Genomic DNA, 22,731 nt, shown 5'->3' with positions numbered 1-22,731 from the left:
AGATCGAAAAAGATTGTAATGATTGGCCCTACCACCTTACGTCTTTGCATTGCACTCAGATGTGTAATGGAAAGCATAAAGGTTGTTTGATAGAATTAAATACAATTTAGCTATAGTGTCAAATTTCAGAAAAAGAAAAAAAACAACATTTAAAGAAGCATGTTGTACGACAACTTCAAACCGAAAATGTTAAAATGTGGTTGATGGAAGAATAAATGATGAGCACAATAGGAGAGAAGTAACACAATGCAAGTATTTGCTAAATTGGCGGAAAAGGGAAGAAAAAAGAGAAAATGTAACAAATGTAGAGAATAAAATGAAAGAAAGAATGGCAGCTTCAGGAAAAATACAGAAAATGTTGCAGCGGCAGCACAAGGGCTTGGCTCTTTTCCAGACATGAAAAAGACCCAGCCCTCCTCTCCTCCTTCATGTTTCCTCCTCAATTAGCTGTCTCTTAGCTGAAGGCCCACCTGGGCAGTTATGCAGCATTTATTTGAGGATAAACGGCGAAATGTTGCTGAGCTGAGTGATTTCATTTGGACTTACCTTCTTTCTTTTTTTCGCTATCTCTTGTTTACTCATCTGCAGAGAGGTTTTAGTATAATAAGATCAATTGGTTGAGCACTTGCTTTTTATCAAATTGAAAGATCTAAATGAACCCATTCATCATTATATTAGGTTATTTAAAAATACAATATGCACAGTGCTTTTTTGTAGTGAACAGCTCTTAAAAAACAGATTTAATTGTTTCTTCAATGTTTTTTGAAAGAGCTTAAGAAGAAAATAAGGCTGACTAAGTCCTATCTAACATTAAGACGTTTTGCCTTTTAGTATAATCTTGAAGCAAGGAAACAATGCTCAGAGCTATGAAGGTCTTGGCACAAAATTTACAATAAGATATTTCCAATGTTCATTTGTTTCATTCATAACTAAAAAAGAAGCGAGAGATACACTTACAGATAATGAAAACCCATACTTCAGAAAATTAGAATACTAGTTCACTACAAAAAATATATATACTAAAATGATGGAATACTGCAGAGTACATCATCCATGCTTCAGTTTCGCTCAGGCCAAGATCCTGGTGAATCTAGCACCAAACTGCCATGCTCATTAAGGCAGGTAGTGGTAATTTTGCATGTGTGGGAACATGCCAAGATGTACTGGAAAATAAAATCCAAATATCCATCAAACTTGTAAGCAGAAGGAAAAGCCGATGAACTTCATGTAGCTTGGATTCTTTGCGTCTCTTTTCCCAGACTCTGGGATATTGGGCACCAAATGAAATGGAAGTGTTACTTTCATCTGAAAACATTGGACATTTTGAACTGAATTACTGAACTAGTCAAGTTTTGTTGGAATGAACATTATTTAATGAGCTAAAGAAAATATTATGTAAACCTTTCAGGAAGATACAAGACACCTAATTTCTTGTTTTATTTTATGCTTTATTTAAAAAATTTTTGGTAATGCATAATTTTAATCACATCGCTCTGTTTTCTTCTTTCAGGTTAACAGGCTTCCAGGCTCCTCCCCCTGTCACCAGCACAGGGAACGTTTTCTCTTTGAGGTTGACCAGCGACTTTGCTGTTTCTGCTCATGGCTTCAAACTCAACTATGAAGGTCAGAACGTGTCTGTTTTTGTATAAATGTTTGTATGTCTTGTTTGCAAACTGGGCTATTTTGCAAAAAAATAAAACAAAAAAATAAAAATCTTCAGATATTCCTAAATTATGCACAGAAAAGAGCATTTTGAGTACTATGGTGTGACAACAAAAGATGTAGATTTGGAAAATAAAGCTCCAAATAATCTGAAATGGCTAATAGCTGAAGCTGCATGTTTTACCCAGCCTCAGAATGTGAAACACCACACTTAATTGTTTTCCAGCAGAAGGTCAGATTTCATGTTTTGGTTTTGATGCTTTCTTGGGAACTTGGTTTCTATTCAGTTCAGGTTTGTCAGGGAAGATGAACTCGAGATGAAAAAGTGAACTGTTAAGTTGTTCAAGGAGAAGGAAAAGTGCGAGGTCTTGAACTCAATCCACTTTTAACTACTGTCCACTCAGCAACAAGAAATGATTCAAGTGCATCCTTTTCCGGCAACTGGAGACTTTCTGAATCAAGCAACAAGGTTACCAGAGATCAGTATCTGATGCTGTAGTGATTTAAAATCATGACTAAGATTGTTTTACATTTTTATTTCTTTTGAATTAAGTTTAAGTGATAACAAAAATGCTTACTTTTTTGTTATCAAAAACAACAAAAAGTTTAAGTAATAGACTTAAACTTTTAAGAAATAGAACAATTAAAACATTTCATGAAGGTCGTCGGGTGGCTCTTAGTCATGGAGAAAAAGTGAAGTGTGCAAATCTCAAGAGATCTTTAGCATCTCAATGTTTTTTCTTTTAAAGGTTTAGGTAAACATCATGGTGAACTATTCACAGATGAAGGAAAACAGATGATTGCTTAAAATAATGGTTAAAATTAGACTTTGAACCAGCATATCCTTTTTGCTTTAACAGTTTCAGATCCGAGTCGAAGATTAGAACAACTTTGATGTCCTCACTGGGGCAATTAGTTCGAGTGAATTAAATAGGAGGGGGGAAAAAGCATTAAATTGTTTTACCAAAGACAAAAATATAACTGTGTGCAAATTTGAAAGAAATTATACAATTACATTGTTTATACGTTTATTCATGATTAGCTGTTGACATGTCAGCAGCTGTGTCATTCAGAGAGTGCAGCTACATTTGTGACCCTGTGGGCAATTTAAAAGCTCCAGGCATTTATATTTCTTCTGCACTGTCCTTTTCCAAGCTAACACACATTAAAGGTGATGGTTTTTATCTCACAGTCTCATCACAAATGGATATTGTATGATTGTCTGGTGCTGTATGTTGCAATGTGGCAAAAGTTACTTTTGTACATGCAGTCAATATAAGCAATTCTACAGCCTTTTGCTAGCTCACCTTGGATCTATTTTTCTAGGCCAGTGGTTCCCAAAGTGTGGGGTGCGCCCCCTAGGGGGGAGCGCGAGGGAAGCGGTATGGATGAATGAAAAAAAAAAGAAAATAAAAAGTTACACAAAAGTGTTTCACCGTAAAGATGGTTTGTAGTTTGTTTTGTTGCAAACTGAAGTGTGAAATAAACTTCAATGGAGTTTGAAAACAAAATATGTGTATAGGTTTATGTCTGGTTGAACGATGTGTGTGCCCAGTTGATTTTTTTTCTTTTTGGGGGGGATTTTGATGTAATCCATACTGAGGAGGGGGGAATAAAATCTTTGGGAACCACTGTTCTAGGGAGTCCTGCTCAAGCTGGAGGCATAAAACAAAAAGTGAAACAGCAAAGCTCAGGTATCTTCAGAGATGTTAGAAGAATATAGATATGCAATCTAAACAATCTAAACAATTACTAAATATAAAGAAGGAAACTATTATATACATAAAACAAACACCCACCAACTGAAATCTAGCATAGTTCATTACAGATATTAAAAAGTCAAAGAATTGCATTTTTCCATTAGCTCAGTTCTAAAAGGTTTCTTAAATACAAACCCGTTCCATAGATTTAAATATGATTAACAATGTATTTCTTGAAGTTAATTCACTAAGTGAAACACATTATTTAGATAAATTATACACATACTCTTGGCTTTGAGCCTTTATTTCATTTAATAATTATGATTTTCAACTAATTAAAACACAACATCTAAGATAATAATATTATAAGACATTTTTTAGAAATTGGGGTTTCACAAAAAGTAAGTAAAATACCTGCCTAAATGTTGTTGTTTTTTTTAATGTACTTTTAATCTAGCAAACAAGCCTTGTTGTAACGCATGTTTTAATTTATTAAATAGAACTTTACAATAGAACAGGTTAATGGCCTTAGAAACATCATATTTTAAAGCTACCCCAAACATGTGGACTATGACAAAAAAAAGGCACATTTAACAATTATCGTTTTTACTCTGGGATCATTAAACTATGTTTTGACCTGGTATCATCCACACCTGTGATACAGCATAGAGTTTAGGATAATAACACGGTAAGGTAAAAATAATTAACAAAGCTTTTGCAGTAAACTGCAACATGCGCATTTTTTAAATACGTTTTCTTATAAAGATTATCAGAAAGTTTTTACAAAGTGAAATTGTGAATCTCGAAGCCTGCATTCAAATTGTTATACAGCTAAAATATTAACTGAATGAAACATCTTTGCTTTCAAATCTTGATATCCAATAACAACAAGATAGTCATTTACTGTGGCTTAATGCATAATACCTAAAAAAAAGAATGATGAGTACTTTGCTTTTATAGGTAAAACTAACTAGTATGTTGAAGTAACATTAACAGCAGCTTATGTTCGGTGACTAAAATACAACAGGGCTAGAATAAATCTGATGTTCTGTTCATGTAAAATAGGGCTGCTTTGAAATTTCAGATTTAATCTACAACACTAAACGGGCATTTGTGATATTCTACTGGCATCTCATGGCCACAAAAATACACCAATGCATTTTCTAAATGCAAACAGTATTGAAGAGACGTCAAACCCGAATTTACATCTTCAAAACCACCTGAAATCAAGCTTTAACTTCATTCTAAATCAACATTAATAATGCCTTTAATTTTTTTCTCTAAAAGCTTAAAATATTTCTACGTATAGTACATCCTTCCTACACATATTTTATAAGAGCTATTTTTCACCGCGATGCTACCAAACTCCTTAAGAGTCTTTCTGCCTCCCATTATGGGTCACTGTGCCCGTCTTTGAGAGAGGTGGAGAACTGATGGGTAATCATTGAATTGCTCTAGGTCTGTTGCACTGCATAATCACGACGCCACTGATTGCAGAGCGCCTGTGTTTGAATCTACACAAATGCTTCGGCTGAGGTTATATCTTCATGGGTGTCTGGATATTACAAGTTGAAGCAGTTGTCCCAGATTTACTGACTGGCACAAATTTCCACCAGATACTTGGCACATGATAACTCTGTGCACTTTCTGTGTATCTATGTCTGTGTGTAGATGTAACACAGAGGGAGTTAGCTGTCAGTGAGAGGATCCAGGGGATTTATCTAAAGAGCCCCTGCTGTTGGTACATGCCGCCTTTTGACTTCGACTCAGTGTGCCGCAATATAGTGACAGACACTGTGAAAGAGACGAAGAGCACAATTGCCATTTGTAAAAATGAAACATTACTTACACTGGTGTTATGAGAGTCTTCAGCCAGTCATCTTGTTACGGTGTAAAATAATGTTAAACGCTGGCTTTAAATCTAAATAAAAAAGCATACATTGCCAGTCCTTGGTTTAAAGGTTTTTAAAAAGTCAAGGTTTCTGATACAGGCAATACAAAATACAGATAATGCTGTTTGTTTGTTTTTGTTGCTGCAAGATGCCAGTGAATCTTCGTTTTAAATGGAAAAGTTTAATATAACCCTGAGTTTTAAGTTTGTGTGCCCCATTTAAAAACAATATAGATTGACTAGAGAGTTTTACTTTGAAATGGAATACATGAACCTATTAGTTATGTAGTTGAAGTGCTGGCTGTAATACCAGATTGGCTCCTGCCGTAATTTTTTTTGTATTGTAACAAAGCTTGGCAACAATCTATGAGAGTAAGAATGTGTGCTGGTAAGATAAGTAGTTAACAGCACCAAGATAGATTGTGTTGGTAAAAAAAAATATGCTCAAATGGGAAGAACAAGAGAGCATGCCATTCAGGTATGCCGAAATGAATTTGAAAAAGGGAAAAGAACGTGTGCATCTGCTCCTCAATCCTCCTGCGCTTTTCACTGTGCATCTGTTCCAGCCACATCCAGCCGAGAGTGCACTCTGCTCCAGGGTCTTCTCCTGGCTTGATGTGATGCCTCAGGCCTTTTAGATCACACTTGGCCATGGAATACCTCTGGACACTTCAATCATGAGTGCAGGAAGGACTGGAGGATGTCAGTTGGAGGGAGAGGTTCTGGATTTCCTCGGTTTCCTTGTTAGAGCTCCAACATAAGTGGAGAAACAGGTGAACGGATGGGATCAATACTCCAGCTCTGTATGTAGGACAAAAAAAATAGGTTGTGACTAAAGAATTCAGCATTGCACACTGAAAAAAAACAGGAAAGAACAAATCAAGTGGCCACTGTAACAGAAGCCTGGGTTTGGCAAAGCAATGGTACAGAAGGTTAGCATTATCCTCTGCAGTCCGTCCGCTAGGGAGAGGCTTTGATGTGCTCATCGGACACCTTGAATCTTTCTTCCTGTCCCTCTGAAGATACTCGGGTCATGACTAATTCATCTGCCTGCACATACAATGAAGTCTGCATATGTGCACGTGGATTTGAACAAGAGACAGAGAAATACAGTGATGTATAATTTAACGCTGTGTCTGAGGCTGTTTGATATTGTGCTGATGAGACAGAATTGCAGATTATCGCTGGGCTTTGACACACAGGTATGCATGCTTTCCTTGCATGATCAGTGTAGAATAATTATTTTTCTCTTTCTGCCTCATTTTCTGTCTTTTACTTGTCTGCTTATTCATCTTTTATGCTCAACGTCGTGCTTATCATTTTGTTCATTCCTGTTTTATATTATAATTGGTTTGTGTTTATCTTTAATAGTTTAGGGAAAGTATTGAAGAGGAAAGATAAAAACTAGAAGGGTAAAAAAAAAGAGTGTGATGTCAGTGCTCATGATAGTTTTAGTTTATTCGTTGTTCCCTTTGGATTGTTACAGTTTGAGTGATTTAATATGTTTCTCTTTTCATTTCAGTAAATGTGAAAAGTCAATTTTAATTCCAGGTGTCAGAGGTTTCAACTTGTGGCCCAGTCTGTTTGTCCCCTCTCGGTGCTGCAAATTGACTCTTTTTGAGAATATTTAATAAAGTACCTATCTAACTATTTATATTGCTCAAGACTTTGAATTCAATAGAATGACACAATATAATTGTTGCTCAAATAAACTTTGCACAAATGTACCTTTCAAACACAAATATAACCTTGAATCTTTAATTTTTTTAGAGCAACAGCAAAACCTTACAGGACACCAGCATAACGATACAACAGTTTAAGATTTTTATTTTTAATGGAAATTGCAAAGGCCACCAAAGTGTATAAAATTCAAAACCACACAAAAGGTTTATTGGTTCACATGAAAAGTTTTCAAGCAATTACTTTTTAAGCTTTATTCTTGCAAGTATGAAAGAAGTTGGTCATTGACTGAAAACATTAAAAAACTTGGATAACAAGTACCACTGAGAATGTAATCACTTTAAGGCATGCAATTAATCCAAAAATTTTAATGAGATAATATTATATACAGCAGATTAATTCAACCTATTTTGATCTAAAAGCCTCCTTCCCACGCAGGGTGTTTCCTGGTTCACAGCTGAGCGTTGTGGGTTTGGCAAATGAGGAGTGATGGTAAAAGTTTTCCTTGACAGCAGGCAGCAACAAAAGTTGAAACATTTTCAACTTTCTTGTGTGCACATCTCCATATAAAAGGAAAGGCCATTCCTGCAAGAACCACAGCTGCGTACATATTTATATTTAAAGCTAACAAATTTAGGAATATTGATTGATTGTGATTAATCACAGCGCTAGAGTGTGATTACTTGATCGACAGCACTAACAATAAGTTAAATCTGTTTTGAATAAAACAAACAGCCGGGACCTCCAACACTTTCTTACATCAAACTGATTTTTTTTAAATGATCCAAAATCAGGTTGCTGAAAATTACTTCAAATCATCAGTTGTCCAATAAGGTACAAAATGTCTCTGCTATAAGTATAACATTGTCTAGAGGAGACAATGTTTCTTGGAACCATAAAAATGTCAAATATAACATGATTTAAATTTAAAAAATGCAAAATGGTAATTGTGCAAAAAGACTGAAGTTACTAAAGAGTCTTGAAAAGATAGACATGTTTTCTAACACTGATGTACAGTGAAAGAGGCTGTCAGACGCAGAGCAATGAACACTTTGATCTACAACTGAAAAACCTTTCCATAAAGCATGTCTTATGTGTTAACTTCAACCATAAATATACTGCCCAATCATTCTTTTATGAATAAAATGTGAATAATTTTCTCTCCCTTTTTTGCATTCAGTACCCCTGCCATTTTTCCTCCCTTGAAATTAGCACATCATTACTTTGTTGTTCTCTTATCTTCAGCAGTGTTTACTTAATGACTGAAATAAAAACGTATACAGTCTAGTTAAGCTAAAGAAAGGAGATAAAAGCCCAATTAAATCCAACATTTTTCTTTTTCAGGGAAAAAAAATGAAGGCAGAATGAAGGTTAATTGAACTTTGAAAAATCAAAAAGCACATTAAAATGGAGGTGGAAAAGTACACACTGGTTTTGCTGAAGCAGTATAAACGGTGGGAAGACATTAATCAATATATATATATATATTTGTTGTTGTTGTTTTCTCCAAACCCTCTTTCTGTTTGGAGTTGCTGGGTGGGGAGATGTAATTTGCAAACACATAGAAGTTGCTGGCAGCTGGTTAAACAGTTTGGGAACCTTCACTGGCCAGATGTCAGGGGCATGGGTGGACCCATCTGCGCTCTGGGCATTTCTCCATCAGTTCCTCATAATATCATGAATACTGTTGCGCACTTACTGGGATCTGCAGCCAAAGCAGTGACCTTCTGTATGTGCTCTCATTTCCTGACCCACTACAACCTTGATGTATGAAAGATGTCCAGGACAGTGAATGGTAATCCCCTATAGAAAAAAAAGTGCATAATTATTCATCAGGCCTGATCGGTTTTAACAACATTTTTGAAAATTAATTTTTTCACTTTTTTATCAGATAAACTTTATGCTAATGTGATACACCATAAAGTGGGAGAATTCAATTATCACTTGGTGATAGTCCAGAAAATCTGTTTAAGAAAATATACGCCACCACACAGAAATTAATAGTATTGCAACTAATTACATATATGGGTTTTAAAAAAAAAAAAAGAGAAAAAAAAAAGGGTAACGAAGGTTCGGGCAACGTCTCACCAGGAGACCGGAATTGAGGAGCCCCGCCCCTCGCTCTTCAGACAGAGTTTGGGGAAGAAGACGGTGGTTGTCCTTTTTTTCTCTCACTGACTGTTCGTCATTACAGGTTAGTAGTGTGAAGCTGGTGAGGGCTGCCCCCCGTTAAAAATGTGGAGTAACAATGTATATTTGGATATGATTTGTAATTTGATTGATAGATGTGCTGAAACATTGAAAATAAATAAAGAAAAAAAAGGATTTGTTAGGATCGCAGTTAGCTACATTTTAGCTACAACGGTCGCATAACGGCCGTTCTGAAGATCGCTACATGTATCTTTTTTAGCTCCGTTCCACTCCCCGATTAAACATTGGTCCCCTGAGATACATTGTGTTGTTTTATCTGTTAAAAAGGAGTTATTATTATTATTATTATGATTATTGTTATTATTATTATTACTATAGACTTTACTTTTTCTCCCTTGCGATGTAATCAATTAAACTGTAGTTTATTCAGTCGGACAGTAGTTATTGAAAACACATTAGAGTGAGCTTAAGGTTTTGTCCATTATTACATCTCCCTCTTGCAGTATTCAACATAATTAATCCTCTTATTTGAGAAATGGGTTTTTTAATGTATATCGCTGCACTCTGGATTGATTGGTGAGAGTTGATACCTTTTTTTACACAGGTGAAGGCTGTGTGTGTTTTTTGTAGCAGAAGAAAGGACACAGGAATGTGATTGTTCTAGGAAATGTTAATAATTTCATAATTTCAATAATTTGTAATAAAGACAGAGTTTGGGGAAGAAGACGGTGGTTGTCCTTTTTTTCTCTCACTGACTGTTCGTCATTACAGGCTCTCCAAGATCAAGGGAAAGCAGAAAGTCGTAAGAAGAAGAAAAAAAAAACGGAAAAACAAAACATCATTTGTTATATTTGTCACTATAAGTAGAGACGAGTAACACTAACAACATCCTTGTTGCTAGATGTGCCCCTGGTCCAAGACACATGGATCAAATGGCTGAATTGCCTCCTCAGTACATAGTGATGTTCTCCAGAGTCCTGCTAATTATCTCATTATTTGGCTCAGGTGTGTTGAAAAAGAGACACATCTAAAGATGGCAGGACACTGGCCATGGAGGATTGGTTCAGATGTTCACTAACTGCCCCTAAGCATTAAACGTATCACTACCTCAAATTATTTCAGAGATAATTTTAAGCTTAGAGATCAGACTTCTTTTGGAGAGGCTTGACTCTGTTTCATCTGTTTGACAAATCTTGTCTGATTATTCATTGCGTTTTAGAAGGAAAAAGCAAACTATTCTAATAGAGATGGAGCTAAATTCTAAACACATCTTTGTGTCTAAACCTATTCAGAAAAGAGGTACTTAAAAAAAACGTAGGCACGCAGCCCTGAAAGGCGTAGGAAAATTGATAAAAATGTTTTGACAAGTAAGCGATCAAAAATGAACTCTGTTGAACTGTATTGTGTCAGTAAACCCCAAAATGGAGATATTTGTTTGACTGTGGTTTATGTTCACTTAAAGACAAAAATCTACAGAGTTCTCCAGTAGAAGCAATTGTCTATCCACACAGACAATATTCAGTTTTTAAAGCAGTCATGTTTGTTGGTATACAATTTAATGGCTGCCAAGAACTCATTTTACTGATTAAACACAGTTTTTTTTTCCACAGGCAAAAATGTGGCATGCAACTTATTTGCATTTATTATGACATTCTTGTGGAATGGAGGTTAATCATTTGTCATATCAAACAACAAACTGCCATACTGACGGCAATAATAACGCATTATTAACTCTGCATCAATAACTTGATGCCAGTCACATTAGGTAAACATTCAATTCTCACATTAATGAATCTTATCTGAACGCTTGATGCATTGCATGTGTTAGCAGGCTCTCAGAGGAAACAGTAAATCTCAGTTAGGATCCATATTTAGAGCCACCCGTTGAATGAGTGCCCCAGCATTTGTTTCTCAGGGCCTTTGATCGCTTATCAGTCCTTGACTGATTGATTTTGACACTAGTCTCTTTAATTTGAACATGATCTGAGTGTAAAATTCATGTTTGTGCATCTGTGTGCATGAGCATGCTAGCGGGAGCTTGCTCTGCTGTTGCGTGTTGCTCGAGTATTTGTGCGTGCATCTGTGCACACATTAGGATGTGATTGAGGCTCTCGTTGTGGCCGCTCTGATCTTTATCAAAGAGACCTGAGGGGACTGACAATGTCCACCCCTTTATCTATCAACCCCCCATCTGTCTCTGTCTTTTCTTTCTCACTTTAGGTCATTCAGTTTTTCTTCCCTTGCCGCAATTCAATTGAGTTTGTTTCATTGAATCTAACTCAGATAATGGTATCACTGAAAAGACAATGTGACCCCCAATAGTTGAGGCTGATTAAAGAAGACTTTAAGATCGTAAGCACATACCATGTGAACATGTAATAATGAGAATACATACTAAAATGGCTACAGTGTACCTCTTTTTGTGATCTGGAAGGGTGTGATTTTGTAAAAAAAAAAAAAAAGAAAAATAACAATCTGATAATTTTTTTATACTTTGATCCTTTTAGAAATTATACATGTGTCTCCTTTGCATATATACATCTAAATATATATACATAGACTTGAGTTTTGCTCTTTCATTAGCAGAGAATGCGATATACATTTTATGCACAAAATATAGTTAAGAATATAATGTAACTGTACAACCTTTAACTTGGCTCATGCATTTAAAATGATTAGAAACATGTAAGTACTAAATCAGGAGAAAACTGGTGTATTGTGTTAATGTGTTTAAATCTCTTGGTATAATACATATACATGTGTCCAATGCATTCCCATATGTAAATGCAAACAGGTGTGAAACAATTGAAGATTTGAGTGGTGGGGGGAAGGGAGTGAGAAAGAAAAGAAATAGTGAAAACTAGGAGAAAAAGGTAGGAGAAAACTGTGAGAAAGAAATTTACACTGTGAAACAAAAATAAGGGTAGTGGGAGGATTTATAAAAACAAGAAAACTTTCCTGTAACAATAAAAAGTGAAATCATGGCTGTTTTAAAGCTGTATGTGTGTACCTTTGCATTTATGTGTTATCTATAATGTGAATACATGTTGGCATTTTTACCTTGCCTACAAGGTTAGCTTCACCACAGGGACATCAATCAAAACAATCGCTTGCTGTTCCCACACACACATATTTTAAGAATAACTGCATGCAAATATTATTTTAAAGGCAAATTTAGATGTGTGGATTGCTTGACGTTTATCTGCATTCCATTTATAACTTTGCTTTTTTGCAATGGCATGAGTTATGTGCTTTAAATGCCCCTAATGTCCTGGTAAATATTTTTTAAAAAGCTTATTGTTTCATTTTGTCAGAAATCTTTCTGGTTGGACCTGTGTATTCGCATTTTCTTTTTTTTCTTTTTGATGCATTCCAATAAATTATGCTCTCTATCTTGACGAATGACACTGCCACTCTGTTTGCAGTTAGTAATCATCGGTAAGACAGTATAAAATCAAATATGTAATTGTACATTTTTGATGTATTCAAAATGAACATCAGCATGGATTACAAATGACTAATTGGATTCAATACACAAAGAGCTTAGTGAATTTTTTTGCCCTCCATTGTGTTTTACAATGGTATACCATTGTAGTGATTAAGTACAATGATTAATATTTAATCATTAATTGTTATTGGTTAATATTGAATAAATAGAAGCACACTGTTTTGTTTTGTTAAAGGTAGACAATAGCAGTGACATTAAATGGTGAATGAAAACGACAAAATTTTAAATATTGTTCTCTATTCCACAATAAAGTCTCTATGCTCGGAGTAGTTTTGGCTTCTCCAAAAAAAGAGTTAATGGGGTAAAGAGGAGCTAGAAATACAATTAGCAAATAAGTTCTATCGTAGCAACTCTCCCATCAACTGGTGGATCTGTGCTTTACTAGTGGCATAAAACAGAAAAATTTCTAACTCCAAACCTTTATCACAGAGAGGAGAACCATCAGCCTAAAGAGGCCATCAAGAGGTACTATGGGCTAGGATAGGAGTGGCAGAACCCTTCCACACACTGGTGGGTCTTTCAGCAATGTTCCAGCCAGATTGGCAAAGAAAATTGTAGTTTGTGCAAATCACTTCATAATGGACTCTTAAGAATATTACCAACAGGATTTGCCAACAGATTTCAACTGGAAGAAAGCACTGTCCCTACTGTTCAATACAATTCTGCACATTAAACTTGATTTACCATTCAGAAACCGCTTGCTGCATCCTTTATGGTTTTCAGGAGGCTCCGCTTCTTCTGCTTCTGGGTCTGATTCACGTTCAAAGGTGTACAGTTGTAAATTGTGCATCTGTTTGCTGCCATACAAGTGTGATTGTAACGACTGAGTTGGGAGCCACGGCCAGCAACGGCTTATTTGCATAATAGTTTCATAGCCCTAAAACAGCTCATTCTTAAAGGTGCATAAATGCACAAGAAAGGCTGAACTCACCAGGTTCAATCTCATATGAGAATGATTGTGTGCAAAATTGCCATAAACATGTTTTGTATAGCGCATATACAGTATGTACCCTAACTTGTTCAAGGAAGCATAGTAGGTCCCCTTTAGACAGAAAAGTAGATAAGTCTTACAAACATAAGTGACCTGAAATTGCATGGAGAACAGACATGGTCTTTTAATACCACATAGAAAGTGGAGAATATCACATATCTAATCCTGTATAGTTTTGAAATTTTGTTGCAAACCATTATTACAATCCTCATCCAATGGTCCTAAAGCTTTTGTGAAAAAGTTAGGAGTGAAACTCCTCAAGGTTACCCGCAGTTGTCAGGCACAAGTGACATCAGCTTATTATCTGGATCAAAGTGTATAATTAATGGTATGGGACACAATAGCTGCCAAATCTCTGTCCACACAATGCATCACTTTGATGCCTGGATAATGTAATTATTGTAAAAGCCAGCCAAAGTATTAATTTCTGGACTGAAGGATAGAGTGGCTGCCTAACATCAGAAAAGTATAGAAACTTATCAATTAATGATGCCTAAAAAATATATCCAAGAATTCAGCAATGGGTTTGTACTGAGCTGCCAAATGGTCTACTGCCTGACTTGGATAGTTGTCTAACCTCAAAGAGTCTCCAAAAAATAATTACCAGTGTGTAATATCTAAATAATGAAATCATATTTGCTGTAAAGTATTTCTGTGCCCACAGTAGATAAGAGTTTAAAGTGCATCAAATGATATATTGAACTCTTATCTGAATGTCATTAAATGAGCTTGTGATGAAATTATACGGAATAGCTGCCAAACCCTTCTGTGCCGGTACAGGATAGAAATTACATCAAATGATATATTGATTTGATATTCAGCACTGTCAGATGTCTACTGGCCACCTGAGTAAAATATAGGCTGTCATGGTACGTAGTTAATATCTCTGAGCACAGATGTGTGCCTCTGTGCAGCAGTAATATGCGAGTGTGACAGGATGGCCACTTGTCCAATGTCAGTCCATTATTCAGCTTTATATGAGCCAACCAATCAAATGGCCTCACTTCAGGGTCTCCACCTCGGTCCATCCAATCAGCATTTCATGCCAACCAAGGAGGAATGTCACCTGATTACCATAACTAGAAAACAAGTAGGGTCGTGCTGACATGGCAGTTCTCTGTACCATGAGTAAGGCTGCGCTCAGAATGCAATACCTTCGACGTTGTCATTGTGTGCTAGTTAAAAAGAACCTTTTCTAACTGTGTTGTTGCCACATAGAAAATAAAATATAGAATTATCTGTAGCCATAATAAAATGCAACACATCAGTATTTCATTATTTAAAGCCATTTCTAGGGGTTTTCTCTCAAAATTTAATCATCTTATAAATTGTTAAAATGTCTAACAGCACTGTGTTCCTCAGGTGCTGTGTTCCTTGTTCTGTCAGCAATTTTTTTTTTATTTTCACTTTTCAGAGCTTTCAGTACTTTTGGTACGGCTCTTTAGGAAGTAGAACAGCAATGCCAAAGTGAAAAATAAAACTTCAAGAAACTGCATGGTTATGCTTTTCATTTATGCAATGTAAAAAGTTTTTTTCTGACAATTGGCCTGATTATTCCCCAATAGTGCTCAAACAGGGAGTTGCACATTCCTGAGCGAACATAGGGAGAGAGAAGGTGGAAGGATTTCAGATTTATCTTAATAGTTTTAAAAATAGAGACTCAGACATTAGCTTTTGTTTATCTTCTTGTTTTTTTTTGCTCAACTTAATTTTATATTTTTATTTTACTGTTTGATATCTTTCTCGGACACTGTGGATGATCTCTTTTAGACAGCTGTCTCATTTGGTTTGAACCTTGCTAATTGGTTATTTGTTCACTTTAATCATTAGGAACAGCAACAATAAAGCAATCTCATTATATTTTTTCTTGCCTAAATACTATTCCTTATTTATCAGCCAATAAACTGGTGAATTTCATCTTTCATGAGTAACATGCATCTGCAAAATAGAAATACAAACCATATGCTTTAACTGATAATAGATAAAAGCACTGTGTGGAACCATTACTTTGGAACGAGTGAAACTTAAATGTTTTACTATTTGGATCCCATGCAAAGATCTTCTGGAAAAAAGCGAGTACATTTTCTCAATATAACTCCTATTCGGCAGATGGAGTCCAAGTTTTTCTTGGTGATGTTTGCCTCTGCCGTACTCTATCAAGTATGACAGACAAATAACTCTAAAATAATTAACCCTAAAAGTGAGGTGGCGATATTGACCGAAAGTGTTGATACTGTAGCGATTTGTGACATCTAATTTGTAAATTATACGTAGGTTAGTGTGGGAGACGGGGGTTGTATATACAGGATGATGCAAAGAATGAATGTGCAGCAGGCAGTGGTGGTCTGTTTCGAGTTGGAAGATGAAGAGAGAAAGTCACAATCTGAGTCCTAGGCAGGAACTGAGGATTTGTTAATGATGAGGGGGGATCAATTATTTGTTGTAGAAACTGAGAAAGAGAAGCAAGGCCATGATGAAAAAGATGAGATCTTGGAAGCCTTAGAAGCAGCTACTCTCAGATCCAAGCAGATGACGAGCGGCGCTGCGCAGCTGCAAGGTGTCGATCACCACAGAGTAACGTAGAGCCACTTTGTGGTGAGCTAGTAGTGAGCAAGTTCCAGCCTTAGCAAACACTAGGAGTCGAGGTAAACGAGTTTTCTTCCCATAGTCCCAACAGCCTTCTTTATTATTATTTTTTTGCCACTGAAATAGTTGGGACAATCACCAGCAGCAACAAAATTGCTTCAAAAAAGTAAGCTATTGGGGAAGAAATACAGATGGACTAGCAGAAGTGGAAGTTGTACAGACTAAGCGTTTTGGTTTTCTACTATACATATCTATAGAGTCACTGCAACATATACTGCTGGAACCAAAATATTTTTGAATATTACTGAGAAACATTATTATTATTATTATTATTATTATTATTATTAGTAGTAGTAGTAGTAGTAGTAGTAGTAGTATTATTGTGATGTACCCCTCTATTTAGTATTGGACAAGGCTATTGGAGTGGCATAGATAATTTGTTGAGTAATTTGTTGCAACCCCTGTGCCTTTTGAAAATAATTGTGAATAACTGCGCAAATATAAGTAACACATTGCCAGTATTACAATTTATTTTGTACAGTTACACATTTTATATTTATATTTTATATAGAGTTGCATAAGCAAAGCCTGAGAGGCCTTGTTCTGGGGCATAAAACATGGTTGATTTTGGTTTATTTTCAATCATTACCAGGCTGCAGAAACTAAACTTGACTAAAGTTGTCTGTTCTGCCTCATTGCTCTTCACCTCAACTTCTTTAATGTATTCAAATATCAAGAAATGTACATGAGGCAAAGCACCTTCCCTCTGTTCTTTTTGTTGTTGTTTGTTTTGTTTTTGTTTTATTATTTGCCAACTGGTCATTGAAGCTTTTATCATTGCTACATTATAACCTAAATCCACGACACCCACTGACCTTTGAAAAAGTCAGACATTGCAGGACTACCCGAACGTAATTTAGTGGTTTGAGGCATAACAATAAAGGATTAATTTCAAACTATTTTGCCACCTTGGTCCTACCAGAAAACAGAAACAGTGAAAAGTCTGCAGATGAGGACTTATGTAAAGGGGGCTTCAAGTCTCTGGGTGTTTTAAGAGCAATGCTGGCTTGCCCTATTGGTTTGATTTTCAACAATGATAAGTCTTAATAGAATGACCTTCCTGATTGGAACAAGGCAAAGAGTCTCACTAACAATGTTTAAGTGAAATGGGGACATGGCGGACTTCGAGCAGAAATTGTTCCTGCCTTATTTTTTGAAGAAGCCATATACCGTGTGAATGCAGCTAAATACCTGAGCCAGTAAATGTCCAATGACCTTACATGGGCTATGATCACAGATAAAGTCATTAAGAAAGCTCATCAATAGCACTTTTTTATGAGGATTATGAAGCATGCCGGCCACTGACTTATTTTATTACTGATATGTGGTTGAAAGCGTCCTCTCATTTTTTATGTCAGACTGGTGTAGGACTTTTTCTGGGCGCGACAAGGTGCGACAAAGGCTGGTTAGTTCTTATCAAAAATTTCCAGCATCTTCCTTCCTATTCAAAATTGAATTTATATCAGCAAATACAAATGTGTATGGATAATGATGGCCATACACAAAGAAGAATGGATCCTATATTGGTTTGGCAATGTTGTGGCGACTTCCTGAAGGCGGAGTTGAAAGAGCAGTAGTTTTTAAAGAGACAGAGCCCCAATTTCAAGGTGTTAAATTAGAGTCAAATTACTTTTAAGTCATATTTATACATTTTTATAACAACTGAAGGTAACATAGTTACTTGGTTGTGCTATAAAATGGCACTGAGTGCCAGGAAAATGTGTAATACAGCCAGTTTAATGTGTGTCTTTGTATAATCAGAGTATTTAGTGTATTCTTTAGACTTTGACATTTGATGCAGATGCTCATGCAGTATCTACTTTGTCTGTGATGAGCCTCACCCACCCACCTTATAAACTATTCACCCTTCTCTCAGTCAATCAGCCAAGCAGACTTAGAGGCTGGACAGGGTTGATTGTCAGCCTCTGCCTTCAGGCTCACAAACCTTGCTGCTCTATTTTTTTTTGTGGGTTTTTTTGTTTGTTTGTTAGTTTTGTTGTTGTTGTGTTTTTGCTTTGTTTTTTCAGGTTGGCCTAAGTAACACATTTTGTTCTTCAATGGTTTTTAGGTCTTGATGATTGACAATAAATCAGTGAATATGAATTACATTTGTTTGGAGAAGCAGAGATTACGTCCAACAAGAAAGTCTGGTAAAGTGATAACCAGGCCAGGGTCAGTTTTGAGGCTTCTGTCATTATTAAAGCAAATCTAATTCATAAATGTTGACACCACTCAGTACTTGTTTTCCATGGCAGAAATGTCCTTCTTGAACTGACACCAGTCTGTTTGGCCATTAGCTTGTTCATGAGTAATTTAATTTAGTAATTTTTTAAAATTTGTCTTTCCTAAACTGAAGCAGCTCTGGATGTTGTGTACTGTAGACAAGACATTGTCTATTACTTTAACAGAAACCTGTGTAAAAGTAAAATAAAATAAAAATTGTAATGATCTCCTAAAATACTTGTGTGGCAGTGACTGGGTGAATGTGGGTGTGTGCAGTCCCTGTTTCTATCAGTAGGCTTTCCAGGGGGTCTTCTTGATGTTAAATTTAATAAGTCATGCTACAATAACCACAGCTATTAGATATTGCACACATGATAGCACACAGCTGCACAATCCTACAGCAGCTTGCTTGCTGAATACACCCTTGTAGAAAAGTACTATCCAGTAATGTTGTCTCTGCACAGTGAAGATTTATTTGTCTCAAACATACACCCTAAAAGACAAACTCAGTCTCTGCACCTTTTAAATGTGAACAATAAAGTCCAGAGTGTAACAAAAGTTCTCATTCACTAATGACCTATGACGAAATTCATGAGTTCTAGAGGCAATAATCTGGATGTAGTCTACCAGTTAATTTTTTATATGCCACTTAACATCACTAACCTTACATAACCTGCCATTACTGTAAAGTCATGGTGTTGGTTGATTTAAAGAAAGAATATCTGTCAAAAGATATTCCGTCAAATACAGCTTTATGAAGAACAACTTTGACTTTGTTACTAGTCTATGGATTGTTTATGCAACAAGAAGCAAATGATTATCAGTATGGCAATTGCTTGTCAATGATCATCTATCTAGTTCTTTTAGTGTAAGTTAATCAAAACTATTACTATCACACATTATCAATGCTGATTTTTTTTTTTTATCAGAATTAATTGTACAAATTTTGTAATATTTTCAATGCATAGAGACAAACAGAAGATCATAACTAAATAAAAAACAGATAATTTAAGACTTTTCTGACAAATAGACCGTACATGATGTAAATGGATGGGTTGAAATGGATTAGAAAAGCTAAAGTTTAGTGCTCTCAATCAATTAAAAAAATTAATCAGATTAATAACACTCTGGTGCTGTGATTAATCACTATGCCTAAATTTGTTTGGGAAATTTAAATTTGTGAGTAACTACACTACACCACTACACATACATACGAGTAGCGACAAACTTATTCAGAGGAAAACCGAATACGAAATATTCTATTTTCTAGTTCTTGGGTGCCAGGCCTTTTTCTGATCCCGCCCTGGGCAACTGCCCATATACCCCATATTAAAACCGCCAGTCTTTTATTTTCTCAAAGCAAACATGTCTTAAGATCTCAGTTTTCCAGAGTTCTTTTTTTCTTTTCATTCAGGAAGGCTTAAAGGAAGTCATTTTGTTTTAAACCCTAAGCTAGTAATATCCCTCTACATTCATATCCTATGGTACTTGTGCGACAGTCACTTGTCCTCATCCATCCCAGCAACCGGTGTAATTTGTGCATGTGAAAATTCAAACTTGTGCAGATAGATGTGCAATGGCGACACAATATTGAAAATGTTCAACTTTTGTTGCTGTAAAACTTATCTTTCACTGTTGTTTGTCGCTCCCCCGTGTGTTACTCCCATAATGCACTGCTGCGAACTAGATAACCCTGTATGGGAGAGAGGCTTTTTGGTCAAATAGGATAATTTGATTAATCTGCTTAATGTAATAATAACGTATTAATATTTCAGATTAAAGCATAAATGCTAATGCATTAACTTTAACGCATTAATGCGTTAATGTTGGCACCCCTAATTTATTTACTTCTCTTGAGTGACAACTATGGCATTTGTTTAATTTTTTTAAAACGTCTTTCTTACTCTGTTTCCTTTTTTTCTTTAATGGTTATTGATCTAGTCTTAAGGATAAACTGTAAAATTCTGTCTGTGTGCCAATCGTGCTAACTCTTCAGTTTCCAACCTTGCTTTCTGTCTCTCACCCTATTTTGTAGCCATTGTACCCTTTTAGATTACAGAAATGTCAGTTGGTTTATGTGTGTGACGGTGTGACTGTGTGCATGTCTGCATACGCGTATGTCAAAGTGCAGCTTTAGCAGAGTGACAGTGATGTCAGACACATAACGATTTCCTATTGGCTGTCAGCCCCGAGGCCTAACGACCTGTTATTGATCTGACCAATTAGCATTCTCACCTTTAACTAATACTGAAGTCTGAAGTGTGCGTGCAACAGCGAGCACACACACATACATACAGCACACTTTTAATTAATTATAAGGTGAGGGGCTGTAAAGAGAGATAAGAGAAGATTCAGTAGAAACAGATAAATGTGAAAAAGTGTGAATTCAGTAAAAAAAAAAAAACAACAACTTTAAACCCCCATGAGGTGAGTGTGTTTTGAAAATAAAAAATAGCTTTACTTATGCATTGTGAATATTGAAAATACATTTGTTTCAGGGTCACTGACTAATATTTATTGCTTTCCAGTAAGCATCGACAGACTTGATGAAAATCAGTTTGTCTAAAACACACAGTTTATTAATCTGCAAATAAATCATCTTGCTGGAGATAGTCATGCAAAAAACAATACCCTTTTGCTCTGAGTGCATCAAATATCATATTTGCAGCAAGTCCCAATGCACCTTTCTTATAAGCTTTGGTTTAATGTAAATTAAACCAAAGCTTAATTTACATTAAACCAAATGTAAATTTGGTAAATTTTGGTCAGTCATTACGGCATAAAATGACCTTCTTCTGTAAAATGACCTTCAAATGTAAATTTGGTTTACATTTGGTAAACCAAATGTCTGCAACACTGAAACTGTTGCCAGTCCATCTTATGAAATCCGATAGCGCTTGTTCACCTGTCCTGTCCTTCTAAAAGAAATATGTCAGCCCTCTCATAACAGACACAAGCAAATAATGATGAGTACAGAAAAGTATCCTGCGAAAGTAGCTTAAACCAGGCTACGATGTTATTCAGGCCTTATGGCAACGGCCTGTAAACACAGGACAATTAGAGAGAGAAGGGGGGTGTTTTTGATTTTCTTTGTATGCATGTGTATGGGTCTAATAAAGTTCTGTTGGCAGGATGTCTTTGGGGGGGATATCTAATGGTTTATTGAACCAGGGCTCAGAGAAACATTGATCACAGTATCAAGGAGCTGTACCCACACAGACATAGATACACAAGCAAAACACACATCTTTATCCTTGTATACACACATGCAGTGACATGCACACACTGGCATTGGAGGGTTCTCACAGGCAGACTGCTGAAGTGGAGGTAAGGAGCTTATAATTGACATCTGCATGTTTCTTTGTGAGCAGTCAGAGAGCAGCTCATTCAATTAAATATGGGAAAATTGCTTGGCTCGGTGAAACTAAGTACATCTTTTCAACTACCATTGGTAGATGAAAATTTATGCCACAAAAAAATAAGATAATTGTGACTACTGGGTTATTGTCTTTCTTCGAAATGATTAACTTGTTTCAGGCAGCCAAGTTTTATTCATCTTCACTTGGCTGAGTCTAATTATGTATATCTGTCAGATGAAAGTTTGCAGCTATCTCCATTGAATTTCAAAGAGGAAGCAGATTTTTTACAACCTGCATTAACATGAAAGTGAATCTCTTATTGGCTCGAGTGATTACAAATTTGCGTGCATAGCGACCCCTAAAGTGAAATGTATTTCTCATTTAGCTGCTGGCAGATAATTCAAATCTTATTTCAGTCATATCAACAAGAGAAACATAGGTTTTGGAAATATTTTTCGTCAAATGACTTTCAAAATCACTTCTGACAGGAAATGGCTCAAATTACTCTTTCTGGTAATTTAATTGGATTTGAAAAATAAGTGATTTAAAATTATATATTTGTCCCAGAGCGTAACAGAAGAAGGTCATTTTATGCCGTAATGACTGGCCAAAATATATATTGTGCTTGCCACAGTCTGCTTGAACCTACTTCATGATTCCACTGAATTGAGAATAGTGTTTTCATTATTTTCCTGCCAGGAATCCAAATAGAGAAACTTTTGCACTGAAGAGGGAATGTGTATATGTAAATGCTCTAGAATGATCTAATTTCCCCCCAAATAGCTCTGAACAGTCTGCATATGGACAAAGAACATCTGGGAATCTAGAAGTATTAGATTCCCTGATCTATAAAATGGATAAAGAAAGACAGACAGAAAAAAGACATGGGGAACCAAATTTTCTGTCAGCATTCCTGGTCA

At 35.9% G+C, this 22,731-nt stretch overlaps 1 protein-coding gene across 7 annotated transcripts in view; it reads left to right on the top strand.

Moving 5' to 3' along the window:
* The window catches only part of LOC114156180 (CUB and sushi domain-containing protein 3-like), a 404,435-nt gene that overhangs the window by 116,699 nt on the left and 265,005 nt on the right, over positions 1-22,731 (top strand). For all 7 annotated transcript variants that reach the window (XM_028036459.1, XM_028036460.1, XM_028036458.1 and 4 more), the window contains exon 3: positions 1,511-1,623. In XM_028036459.1, the coding sequence (XP_027892260.1) occupies positions 1,511-1,623 (113 nt within the window). The remainder of the gene's footprint in view (positions 1-1,510; positions 1,624-22,731) is intronic.

Source organism: Xiphophorus couchianus, chromosome 13, assembly GCF_001444195.1.
Source record: "Xiphophorus couchianus chromosome 13, X_couchianus-1.0, whole genome shotgun sequence".
Lineage (NCBI taxonomy): Eukaryota > Metazoa > Chordata > Actinopteri > Cyprinodontiformes > Poeciliidae > Xiphophorus > Xiphophorus couchianus.
The sequence above is the reverse complement of the archived record's forward strand: the minus strand, read 5'-3'. Positions and strand labels throughout refer to the sequence as shown.